General features: G+C 33.4%; 2 protein-coding genes across 2 annotated transcripts in view; both read right to left on the reverse strand.

Annotated features, from left to right (window-relative positions):
- Nucleotides 1–9,005: 9,005 nt before the first annotated feature.
- Nucleotides 9,006–13,096, reverse strand: LOC111986206 (uncharacterized). The gene is made up of 4 exons (XM_024017830.2): nt 12,720–13,096; nt 11,583–11,778; nt 10,079–10,816; nt 9,006–9,366 (listed from the first exon to the last, which is right to left on the reverse strand). Exons 1-4 carry the CDS (start codon nt 12,872–12,874, stop codon nt 9,178–9,180), a joined length of 1,278 nt encoding a protein of 425 aa, XP_023873598.2. The 5' UTR covers nt 12,875–13,096; the 3' UTR covers nt 9,006–9,177.
- Nucleotides 13,097–13,180: 84 nt separating this feature from the next.
- Nucleotides 13,181–13,670, reverse strand: part of LOC136061610 (DNA-dependent metalloprotease WSS1-like) — a 13,195-nt gene continuing 12,705 nt past the window's right edge. The window contains exon 4 of the mRNA XM_065759597.1: nt 13,181–13,212. Coding sequence (XP_065615669.1) covers nt 13,181–13,212 — 32 coding nt within the window. The remainder of the gene's footprint in view (nt 13,213–13,670) is intronic.

The raw sequence follows: 13,670 nt of genomic DNA on the forward strand, positions 1-13,670 counted from the left end.
AAAATAAATTTATATTTTAAATCCAGTAGTTTGGAGGGTATGGTTTCAAAACTATAAATTATATTATATAAATTCGAAGCAATTTGGTTTGTGGTTGACTTTATAATATTGTGCTATATTTTTTCAAAAAAATATTATGTCATATAAATTTTTTACGACTCATAATTTTACACATTATTATTCTAATATATATTTTCATTGATTTTAAAAATTTTGTATATTTTTTTTAATCTTTTTTTTTTTTGTATCTCCTGTAGAATCTTTTGTAATCATATTTTTTAAAATTATTTAGACATTATTATTCTAATATATATTTTCATTGATTTTAAAAATTTTGTATATTTTTTTTAATCTTTTTTTTTTTTGTATCTCCTGTAGAATCTTTTGTAATCATATTTTTTAAAATTATTTAGTAAATAGATTTTTATACAAATATAATCATAATAAAAATCTAGTAATAACTACTATAATTATTAAAATTTTAATTTAGATAAAAATAAAAATAAAAGACAGGGAAATTCATGTTTTAAAATTTCTCATGCATTACACCTGTGGGGTCGGAAAATCGGGTAGCCTTAGCCCATTCCAAGCCAAGCCCAAATGGCCCACGCCGAGAATGCATGATGGGTCCGAGGATGACCCTGTCCTCGGGCGTCTAAGACCTCGGAAAACACGAGGACCACCCCACCAAAGGACTCCTGGAATATCCAAGGAGGAGAGGGCCCAGTGCCACGCGTTGACAACAGAAGTACGGAGAAGGGGCAAGCCCTGGGCGAACTGTCACCTTGGCATTGAATACGCTCACCTAACCCTTCTGGCCACATTAATGGGGATGTAACCCCTTGACAGGGCAACATCGATCAGGGTGAGCCACCTGAGCACGGATATGACCTCTGACGAGACAGATGATCAGAAGGGAGACCAATAGATGATCAACAGGAGGAGGAAAAGAGGGATATATAAGAAAGGAGAGCAAAGTGTAAAGGGAGGGGGTTTTGGAGAGGAAAAACCTCCTCGGCCATGGTCCGAGGAGCATCCCCCAGTTGTAAATTGGTCTTAGTATCTTTCAATAAAAGAAAAGTAGTTTATGCCTCATGAAGGCCGGTGAGCGCCTAAACCTTCAACCCACTCTCTACAAATTCATTGTTCTGGATTCGTTGGGGCCTAGGGGAACCCATATCTTTTGGGCTACAAAAACCGACCCTACAACACTGATTAATGATTGTTCATATATCATATATAATATATTAAAGTGGAAGCTCAATTAAGAATTCAAAATTTTAAGTTACACTCTAAATTAAAAGATAGAGAAACCATATTTTTTACTCATGCATATTCAAAGTTATCAGCTAGTTAAATATATTTGATTCTAAATAATGTTGTATAATTCCCATAAATCCAATGAGATCCTTAAGCAATTTCATATTTTGTTTTGAGGTTTGTGGAATCCTTTAAAAAATGTGGGTATATATATACCCATAAATTGAGAATATTCTATTTTATAATAAAGTATTTATGCAATAGGTTCAATTATATATATATATATATATATAATGGTTATATGCACCTCTGTTGATCACTTTTTTATTTTTTATTTCCTATTCGGAATTTTAAAGTCGTTTAAGAAAATAAATATTTAACAATGCATGACAGCATGAATTTTTTTTTTTCTTGAGAGATGACATTTTGATCAACTATAAAAATTACAATAATTTTATATGTGTTGTATGTGTAAATGTTATATTATTATTTTAGGATATTTGACTTAATTCATGGTTCATATTATTTCTTATTATTTATTTGTAGAAAACCACATTAAAGTAATAATGAATACACTTGAGAATATATTTATAAATCTAAGTATAATTTGGAAAGAATAAATTATTCCTATTAGATTTCTCGGCTTAATCAGAAACAGGAGACCAAGCTAATTCATCCAACCGGTTCATGGAGTATGTTGTCTAGAAATTTTTTTTTAATATATATATATATATATATATAATTGCAGGCATGGGGACTCAAAACAACTTTCAATTTATTATTAAATTTAAATTTTAAAAGAGGTAAAATTTAGCATTTGGTTCATAAAATTTGGGTCAAGTTCTGTTTTAATTCTTGAATTTGAAAGTTTTTGGTCCTAGGATTAGTCCTTTCATAATTTGTATTATGATTATTACTTTGGTCCTAGGATGACATTTCTTTAAAGGAATCTCAAATTTTTGCAACTAATATAAGAACCTAATCCAAATTTTATGTACTAATTATATATTTCAACTTTAAAAATTATTCAAGGTAACCAATCATTAGGAATAAAAAACAAGTTTTCATTGTTAAAGGCTACACAAGAATACATCAAAACAAACTTATATCATACATTTTTGGGATGTCTTGTATACTTTCATTTTAGTAGCTTTCACAAATTCAATTTATTATTTTTTATAAAAGTGAATTCTATTTAATTCATACTTACTTGCATATATGGAATTAAATTTGGAAAAGATTATATTTGATTTTTCCGCCCTTTGGAAACTAAAGTAAACTTCTTGGCTTTGTAAAATTTAACAAAATAAATAAACAAATTCTTGTTTACTTTGTGCGTGCAAGATGTTTTTTATTGTGGCTTTGCGGTTGAAGCCTTTGGAGCTATCAACAGAACTTACCTGTTTCCTTGTTATATAGTATATGGTTAATATTCAATGTCAAATTGTATACTCAAAGTTTTGGCAAAAATAGACAAACAAAAAAATTATTTATAAAATACCCCCTGTTTTATTGGTCTCATCTAAACTGGCAGTCAGGACTCAGGCACACCAAAAAGGTAGCCAGCAGGTGGGGAAAAAAGGTTTTATAAACCTAGAAGAATCTTGGCAAATCTTTAATTCATTAAAAAATATTTTTTAATAAATTGGATAGAATTTGAATGTATTGTCTATTTTACAAAGGTTGATCATATCGGTACTTAATTACCGATAAATTCCTTTAAAATTTGATTTCAAATCTCCTATTTAACTGTAAAAGACTTTACAGTTTTCCAATTACCTTAATTAAAATCTAGGATTCTTTGAGTTAAAAATTATAGGAACTCTTTGGTTAATTAAAGAGTAATTTTGGTATTATATAAAAAGTCACTACTTTTGCTACACCGATCTTACGTAATAAACTGTAACTAATTATATGTTATCACTTTCATATAGATCTACCATTTTTTTTTAACCACTCACATTTTGCCACATGAACAGTACTTGTGACAAGAGTTGTGGTTTATTAGGTGGTTTAAGAATTTTTCTTTTGTAAATTCAAGTAACTACTTTCCCGGGCTGCACACTTTTCTTAATGTCATATGGCAAAAAGCACATGTTATTACTATTTCAAACTACAAATTAACCTAATACATATTGTATATAATACATGCTTTACAGATGTAGCAAATGTCCTTTTTTTTTTTAAGGAGGGTATATTCGATTCTCAAACTCGGTTTAAACCACATGACCCAACAATCTTTCACATGGTCAACTATATCGGTTCTACTAGAAATTCAACTGACCTAGTGGCTATATTTTTTTCTGCTCACATTTTTTTAACAAGTGAGAAATGGGTTTCAAACATAATAGGTTTCAACTAAGCCAGACAGTGTTACTAAAATCATGAAAATTCTTTGCTAACCACGCATGGACTTTTATCAAAGAAAGAAAAGGGTACTTGTAAAGTGAGTTTTAAATATAAGCTTTACGTACTGAAGGTACTGTGATGATTTACAGATTATAATTGTCCAGAGACTCCACACACAACAACATAGCATTGTCCCACAAAGTTAATCGTATATAGGGTACCTGGGAACCTCATAGGGTCACAAAATGTGATCTGCTGGTCCACATTGCTGGCTAACTACAACCACTTGCAAGATTTGTGGGTAAAATTTCCCTTATCCAATTCAGTAGCTCAGTATTAGTCGCATCTATTTACCAAGAACCCCTCTGAAATCTGTAAAAAAAAAAAAAAATGGCGTCAGCACATTTTCTATAGCCCATTCATTTGCTTATTTTGGAGAAATTGTACTTTTCTACTCTAAACTATACCTCATTTTACACTTATCCTCTAAACTACAAGAATGCATGATTACCCTGTAAACTAAAACTTGTGCAACACTTTAATCTCTCTTGCCAGTCTGTTACTTTCTTAATTAAGTCTAATGGAATATAACATTAAAAAACCAATTTACCATCTATTGTCTGTTTTGGAGAGAGGAATAAATTGGTTTTTTAATACTAAATTTTGTTAGACTTTACCCCAAAATAGATGGCGTAGGAGTTAAGTGTTACAAAGTTATAATTTTGGGGGTATCAATTGTGCATTTTCAATAATTCAGAGGCAAAATGGAAAATGAGGTATAATTTAAGATGGAAAAAAAAAAAGTTTAATTTGCCCCCTTATTTTTATTGACTTTGAAGTAATTTTATATTCACATTGATGATGTCAAAATTGTATCTATTCCTCTCTGTCTCTGAATGATTCAATGTGTTCTTCCCAAAGATGAAAAGAAAATCTTCAAGTATGAGCATAACCAGAAGTTTCCAATAATAAACCAACCCTATTCTCATAGAACCAATAGTTAAGAGCCACGTAAGGATATGAGCAAATGTATCCAACAACATTAGTTCATGATGTTGCACAAATGGGGGTTGGTGTAGTTATAGATAACTTATATACAACACTCCAACAGTTTTATTATAAGTTATAACATCCAATGATCAGTGATCAATGACATTTTTGAATTTTTAATGCCGACATGACAGTAGGTGAGTGAAATGGATCACTTTGTGTTGAGTAAATGTTATGCCATTAGACGGTAGTGGTGGTTTCTTAGACAAAGCACTGAACGTTAAACATTTGAATTTTGAAGTAACAAATGCTCTGGCCGAATAGGATTACATAGTTGTGATGATTTAGCCTTTAGTGTAATTATTATGCTTCTTTGATACCCAAAAAGAAAACATTGACAATTTGAATGTTTTCCTTATCCTTTTCATCATTGGGACAATTAAGTCAACTTTATAAATTCACCAATACTTGTATGCCTCTTGTTATTTGCTAAAAACTCATATTAATCGAAGGAACCACAAGGGAGTTCTCACCCCAGTGGATTTCTTGGTTCAAGCTTCAAAGAGATCCCTCATATTACTTCTTTTACATTTTTTTTTTGTACTCTAATGTAATGTTCGGTTTTTTTTTTTTTTTAACTAGTAATTAATAGAACATTGTAATTTTTTTTTTAGTGATGTTAAGGATACAACAAATGTTACTAAAAAATTTTGGAAATTAATATCTCATCAACTATTAAACTCAAAACAAAGAAGACATTAAGAAATTAATTTGTATTGTTGATGTGGCACAATTTAAATTTATTGTCATGTACACTTTTATTCATTCTAAAAAAAAAAAAAAAAAACGCTTTTATAGTACCATTAATTAATAGTACCTTTAGCATTTTTCTATCTCTTAACATTTTTCATAACTGATGACATCAGTTATTGTAATTATCGCTCTCATATGTATTCACAACTAACACCACTTATGTTTTGCGCCATAGGCCACTTACAATATCAACAATGGTAAAATGTGTTGTCCCTAAACTTATTGTTTTCTGTATTTGAAGCTCATACAAAAAAGAAATTAATATTCAAATTTCATGAGTTTTCTCAAAAAAAAAAAAAAATATTATGAGTTAAAAGGGAAAAGAAAAATACATTCGAAAATAAACATTAGAAGGGCATGTATTGCCAAGAGCCTTGTAGCTTATCTATCACATTCAAATATTCCTAACAAAGAAATCTAAGGTTTAGATCATCCCTCAACAATAGAATTTCCAACCTCAGATGTGAAGAGCACCCACAGCAGTGGAGCTAAATTGCTATAATGCTAAAATTTAGCTCCACAAACGCCAAAAACCTCATGCAGCAGTGGTGGTAAAGTTAAAATTTATAGATGAATTGCTACAGTGCACATCTAAAAATAGATGTGCACTGTAGCTGAAGCAAAAAATAAAAAATATTTTTTTATTCGGCCGGTTAAATAAAATAATAAAAATTCTCTCTCATATCTCATCTCTCTCAGTCACTCTCTCATCTCCCTCTCAGTCACTCTCTCAGCTCTCTCTCTCAGTCAGTCTCTCCGATCGCCTCACGCCGCCGATTGCCTCACGCCGCCGATCGTCTCATCTCATCTCACGCCGCCGATCGCCTCAGCCACGCCGTCCCAGTCGCCGATCGCTCACCCCACGCCTTCCCAGCCGCCGATCGCCTCAGCCATGCCATCCCAGCCGCCGATCGTCTCACCCTATGCCTTCCCAGCCGCCGATCGCCTCACCCCACGCCTTCCCAGCCACCGTGGTTGTGGTTTTGGTTTTTGTTTTTGTTTGTTTTTTTTTTTTTTTTTTCTATGTTGTGTTGTGGTTGCCTGGTGGTTGTACGCCTTCCCAGCCGCCGTGGTTGTGGTTTTGTTTTTTGTTTTTGTTTTTGTTTTGTTTTTTTGTTTTTTTGTTTTTGTTTTTGTTTTTTTTTTTTCTATGTTGTGTTGTGGTTGCCTGGTGGTTGTGGCCGGTAATGGTGGTGGTGGTTGTGGTTTTGTTTTTTGTTTTTGTTTTTTTTTTTTTTCTATGTTGTGTTGTGGTTGCCTGGTGGTTGTGGTCGGTAATGGTGGTGGTGGTTGTAGCTATGGCCGATGGCAGAGGAAGTTGTGGGCGGTGCTGTGAATTTTATTTTTTGGAGTAGGATATATTATTTTATTGTAGAGGGTATATTATTTTAGTGTAGAGAATATATTATTTTATTGTGTTAAAAGCTAAAATAGATCCACTGCTGTAGCATGTGTATAGTTAAAATAGATAAAGTAACTTTTAGTGTTGCTAAATAGCTAAAATTATAGATCCACTGCTGTGGATGCTCTAAGCCCCACTTAAATACAGGATAAGATTGATCCATCGAATTCCTTTTTCTTTCTTTTTAAAATTAGACTTATATTGACTGGGTAATTGCCTAATTGGAGACTCAGATTTTTTTTTTCGATATAGATTTATATTGACCTGGTAATTGAGAATTGGTGTACCCAAGTGCCTCAACAAACGTTCTCATTGTTAGGAAAACTAGGAGCCCAACTTATTGGACATCAGCCCAAATCCACAGTTTAAATTCTTGCCACTGTTGTCAAGTTTCTTCCATATTCCGCCTAATATATTTATTACGCATTGAGTCCAAATCCTCTGTCTCATCAATTGTGCTCCACTTCATATTCCACCAATAAAATTTGGACAACTAACCTTTTTTATTAAATGAGATATCTAATTAAATGAGACAACTAGCCTCTCTTATTAAAGTCAGAGTTAACTCATTTAATGAGACAGGTTAGTTGTCCAAGTTTTATTGGTGGAGTATGAAATGGAGCACAATTGATGAGACAGAAGATTTGGACTCATTAAGCATTGTCCATGCAAGAGCTATAACCGATAGCAAATAACAAAACCTTAACTTTATTCCCTGCCTCAAATATGTAACTGGGATAGAAACTTCACCATCACAATTATGTAGACAGAAATTCTCGGAGGTCTTCCACCATGCATTACCAGCTTGCCTTTGTAGTTACCTCGAATTTAGGTTGTCTTAATAAATAAACCACCAGAGAAATTACAATCACTGCCCAATAAGTGTCCTGGTGCTGTCTCTACACAAGCAGTTTGTCCAGGATTCAAGCCTCAGCCATCTAACATTCAGTATCGAGTCTACTTGCCTTATGCCTTAATTGAGAAAAAGCAAAACTTATCAACCAATGATGCAATGCTTCTGAGAAAGTTCAAGAGATTTTTGAGCAGCAGCAGCACCATATAATAGAACTAGGACCTCTTATCTATTTAATTTAATTATTACTAGCCAGGCGCCTGGGCCTTTTCTTCTTTTGCATGCCAAAAAGGTTCCATGTTTTCATGCTTTCATAATAACTCTGGTAGAATTAACAATAAAAGATTATAAAGCTGTGTTTGTATTTTTAGTCAAATAGCCATGTAGGCCTACACCATACGGGATTTCTATTTCGATGCATTCAGGTCTACACAACTGTGAATTAACTTTCTTTATAATATAATGTCAAGAGAAGGCTTCAGCACATGCCAATGGTTTCATATGCATGTACAAGTGCACATGCCAAAGGTACGATCTCTATATTTCTCTTATTTCCTATGATCTTGCAATCACTTACATATTTACTGTAATAAGCTCCACAAAGCAATCACACACTCACTCACTCTCTCTTCCTCTAAACAAGACAAAGCCGGTTAACCACCCACCACTGTCCAGCCACCACACCTTTCTTAAACCCCAAAACCCAAATCAAAACTACACCCACAACTCAGAACACCAAAAACCAAAGAAAATCACCAAGTCCCTAAACCCAAGAGAGAACCCAAAGTTAAAAGCCTTTTGTTTGTGGTGGTTGATTGGCTGAACCCATGGTGTTTGGCCATGGTGGTCTAGGTTAGGTGGAATTTGGGTTTAGAGAGCTAGAAAGAGAAGGGGTTTAATTTATGCAGGTTTCGGCCTTTGTGGTAGTAATGTGAGGTCCGGCCATGGCTCCAGCCTTGGAGGTTTGGCTTTGTGATGGTGAAGAGAGAAGAGAGTTGAGAGGTGAGAGAGAACTTTTTACTTTTTCGAGGAAAAGATGAGAATGAACGTGAAGAGAATAAAATGGAATGTATAATAGATAATCTAATGTGGGTGTTTTGTAAAATTGTCTGTGTAAAATATAAAATGTGGGTTTTTAAGCTAAAATAGACAGTAAATTTTACAAAGGCTGATGCAAATGCTCTTACATTAGGTAAATGCATACGCCTGTTTATCCATACATATTCACTTAAGTTGCCCATTCTTTAGCATATTCAATCATTGAATATATGTCACTCATGCATTTTCTATCTCTAAAAAGATGTGTATAAATTAAAAACTAGAACATGAACACGGGTGTGAACAAAAAATTTGATTAGTAATTTTATAAATCTCATTCCCAAGAGAATGTCCATGACAACTTAACCAAAAAGTAAATTGGTAAAGTTACTGTATATCCAATAACTTTTAAGAGTCAAAAGATACATGAGAGATCATTGGCCAATTAAATGGTACCTCTCAAGCGCTGAGATTAGGTTCTTGGAAATGAATTGATGGACACTGGTGGTCCATGTGAGTATCTCCACTGATCACACGCAGAGCATTTCTCCAACTTCACACTGTTTTCCAACGTACAAAATTTACAGGACCAGATTGTGTACTTGATACCAGCATCTTTTGGCTTTTGTGTGCTACAGACCTCACATACTAGAGCCAGCGGCTGCAGTAATACACCACCATTCACGTGCAAAACACTCATGAGTATTATAGTAGGAGTGCAGGCAAGTAAAATTTATATATAATGACAGTAGAATAGGATAAAGTGGAGCATAAGAAACTGAAAGTAAATACAAACTCAAGCAAGTCTTTATCATCTAACTAATGACCACTACCTTTTCACAATCTCTAGATTGCTTTCCATGGCATAAAATTTATTATGAAATGTTCATAGGTTTGACAATGTAAAGGACCTTTTAGTTCTGTGAGCAATTCCCAGTTAAAGAGAGAGAGAGAGAGAGAGAGAGGAAGAGAGAGATGAAATGCTTGCTTTATGCATAAGTAAGAAAGAGTAAACAAAAAACCAGGCACTTATCAAACATTTTTTTTTTTATTGGTCAGCTACACATGCATCGAATGGATCTTGAATCCATGACCTCACCCTAGGGGAGAGAGTGCCAATTGAGGTAGAGTTCATTGGCAAAACAGTATGCTAATCACCGTAAGATAATTTACATGACCATTTCATAATAAACTTGTTCTAAGTGAAGTACAAGCGAAACCAATTTTTCTCTGCTTATGCTACAAAACTTGGTCTGCATGGGTGAACTTTGAAGCAACGTACTCATTACATATCCAAAAGGACATATACAGAAAAATATTCCTTCCATTAAAAACTGAATATATAAAATAATATTATGCATTAAAGCACTTACTGGATTCAATAAAGTGCATGTTCCACATTCCCACATAGCAGGTTCCTCTGAGTTCAGTGTTCTATCACACATTGTATCACGACTAAGCACTGGCTCAGAAGATGAAGGACAGGACAAATCCACGAAATCAGGTTCAGGCTGACAAGTAGACTGAGAAAATGAAGTGTTATCTGAATTACCAATTCTTTTTTTAGATCTATTGTCACAATCAAGCTTGGACCCAAAGGTTGAAGCATCCATAGATAAATCAACAAAATTGGATTCCACATGATCATTGGAAGATTGACCAAATGAAGTTTGATCTGATTCCCGACTTCTTTTTCGAGATACTGCTGCATCCGCAGCACGTGACCTTGGACCACCATCTAGCCCTGAACCTCCTGCACTTTGCTCCATATGTACAAGGTCCTGCAAGATATCAGAGCTACTTTCTTCATCCCCAGAAGCTTCGCAAGACTGAGAACCACACCAGATATCATCCTGTAATCTTCTTTCTGCAGCCATTGCAGCAGCTTGTATTGGACTAAGTGCAACCATAATGGTGCTATCACCACCAAGACGCTTCGGTCCAGAAGGCAAGAGAGATTCCAAACGCACTCTCTTTTCTGCAGCTGCAAGTGCAGTTTTGCGGAGAGACGAAAGAGGAGGTTGACGAGAGAAACCACCCAAACGCCTCCCAGGAAGATCAAACCCATCACCTGTGCCAGTTATACCCTTGGTCATCAGCTCCTCACATTCCTGTACATAATCAAAGGCATCAAGCACAATAAAGCAAACTAGAGAGACACAGAAGCTGCAAATTATGCAACTGAAAACCTGCTTTCTACATAGTTTCTTAAAAAAGTGATTTCAAAGCTGGAAAACAGGGTTTAGGATGTCCACAACTGAAATCCACGTAGTGCCAATTACTAAAAGAAATGAAATATAAGTATAATTCTTTGAAATTCCATAACTCCAATCCAAGTTTTTCTCCACTCCAAATTACATGAAAGCAAACATAAGATCCAAAAAAAAATGTTATCCAAATGGAGTGTGCAACTGTGAAAATCAGTGAAATATATATGGTACATATTGCAGTACCGTACAACTGGTCCAGCACAGTTTTTGTAAGAAAAGAAGTGTTTTTTTTTTTTTAAATAAAAGCAGAGAAAAAAGAAAAGGAATTACTTGTGCGGCTAACAAAGTAGAACTCAAATAGAGTGGATATATCATAATTAACAATCCAACTATAACACTTCTTTTCTTACTGCATTAAGTATATTCACCCATCAAAAAGACAAAATCTTCAAAAAAATTTAGGACTACACATTTGCTTATATAATTTGATCATCAATTGGGATTGGACACATGACTCAAATATTTAAGGGCTATAGATACATACAAGAAAAATATTTGGTTTCTTAAGACGCATGAAATGCATTTCAGATTCAATTTTTTTAATCCTCTTATAAGAAATGAAACATTGAATGATAGTTGTAATAAAATGAAGGAGAATTAGAAAGACCTTTCTAAGTTCATCCCACAGCTTGTAGAAGCTGGCATTGTGAGGACCATGGGCGTTATGGCAAAGCTCATGAAGCATAGTATCAAGAACTTGATCAAAAGGGAAGAAATCCCAATCCCTGTTTGGCCTTCGAAGCCTCAGCTTCACATGCACCCCACCTCCCACATTCAACCCCAGAAGAGCTGGACTTTTTGGACTGCCAATTTGTTTATTTATAATTATCATTCAATATGGATTTATCAAAAAAAAATTATCATTCAATATGGAACACAAAACAATATAAACTTAGACCCAAAAAAAGAAAAAAAAAAACAATCCAAACTTATGTGCCTCACTCGACTGCCAATATATTTAACAAAACAAAACTGTAGAGTACTAACAATAGTGGAATTTACATGGGAACTTAAAACAACATATATCAAATCAATAAATATTCAACTTGGACAATGAAATGTTTTTAACAAAATCAAAATATAAAACAAGTTTGCAATTAAGTAACAATCATATCCTTGTTTAATGCAGAAAAGATATAAAATAATTCACCTAATTTTAACCAATGCAACCATTTGTCTTGGTAAAAACTAAAATCTAAATCTTTCTTCAAAGAAAACAAAAACCAAAAAATAAAAGGATATCAAACACACATTAATTCTCTCTCTCTCTCTCTCTCTCTCTCTCTCTCTCTCTCACACACACACACACACACACACACAAAATAATGGAATATTCAATATCAATAACCTAAAATCTTTGTCTAATAGCCTATTGCATTAAAAAAAAAAAAAAAAAAAATCCATATTTGAATGTTACAACATAATTGGATTTGAATAAAAATCATAAATTTAACAAAACAACAACATTCAAAAAAATAATCTAACAAAGTCTTTGTCTAATAACTTAATAACAACATTCAAGAAAAAAAAAAAAGCAACTTTAAATGTTATAAAATATGGGTTTGAATAAACATCATAAATTTCCAATTTTACATGAATCAATAAAAAAGTCTATCTGTTTATTTATAATAAAAAAACATATAGGGTTTGCATAAGTATCATAAATTTCCAATTTTTCATTACTTCCCCAACACTTTTTGCTACAATTTTCTCGGGAAACAAACGGAAAAGTAGAAGAGAATACCAGAACTCAGAGAGGACCTTGACCCTCCATTTGTGCTTGCGCATAATGGGTTGGACCTGCTTGGCTATTTTCTCAAGCATCTTCTTTGCCTCGTCTTGTCCAGGCTTTTTCAGGGCTTTGGTTTCCCAAACCTTGTGAAGATCGCCCAAATTCATTGCTGAATTTGAAAATTACCCAAAAGCCCTAAAGGATCTTGAAGCTAAGGTAACCAAAGCTTGGGTATTTTTAACACTGGAATTATGATGTTCATTTGTGAACGATCGGTGAATCCGTGAGAGACTGGGAAAAAGTTTTCCGATGTGGGAATTGGGATTTGGGATTTGAAGTTGAAAGGGAAGTGGAAAAAAAGGATGGCGGGATTTGAGTTTATGCTTTCTCTCACGTGGGAAGTGGGTTTTTTTTTTTTCTTTTTTTTGCCAAATTACATTTTTCCCCTCTTTACTTTCTGCTTTTAAATTAGATCATGTAATTCCAAGAGGTGTTAAATTAAAGCCTGTACAAATTAAACTTTAAAATTTTAAGTTGAATCTTTAAATTTTAAAATATTGTCAATTTAAACCCCTAAATCAAATAGTAAAAAATTATGAGGTTTTAAGTTATTGTGATTTTTCGTTTTTTACCCTATTTATACATGTTGATGCTATTGCTATTTAAAGAAGGTTGTTTCACCACTGCTTGACCTATCCAATCTATGATTTGCAATGTTGTAGACTTTAGCAAATTTTTTGTTAGTTGTACTTTTTTTTAAGAGAAAAGTTGTAATTTTAACTAAAGTAAGGAGAGAACTTAACTTTGGAACTCATTATTTAAGTTAAATTTGCAGTTGTTCATAGGTCTTCTGTTTGTTGTAAATTTTTAACTCGTATTTTTTTTGCTTAGAAGAAGGATGCTGCTTTTACTTTGTTTTAATAATATTCTCAGTTTATTAGCCAAAAAAAAAAAAAAAAAAAA

Source organism: Quercus suber, unplaced genomic scaffold, assembly GCF_002906115.3.
Source record: "Quercus suber isolate HL8 unplaced genomic scaffold, Cork oak 2.0 scaffold_334, whole genome shotgun sequence".
Taxonomy (NCBI): domain Eukaryota; kingdom Viridiplantae; phylum Streptophyta; class Magnoliopsida; order Fagales; family Fagaceae; genus Quercus; species Quercus suber.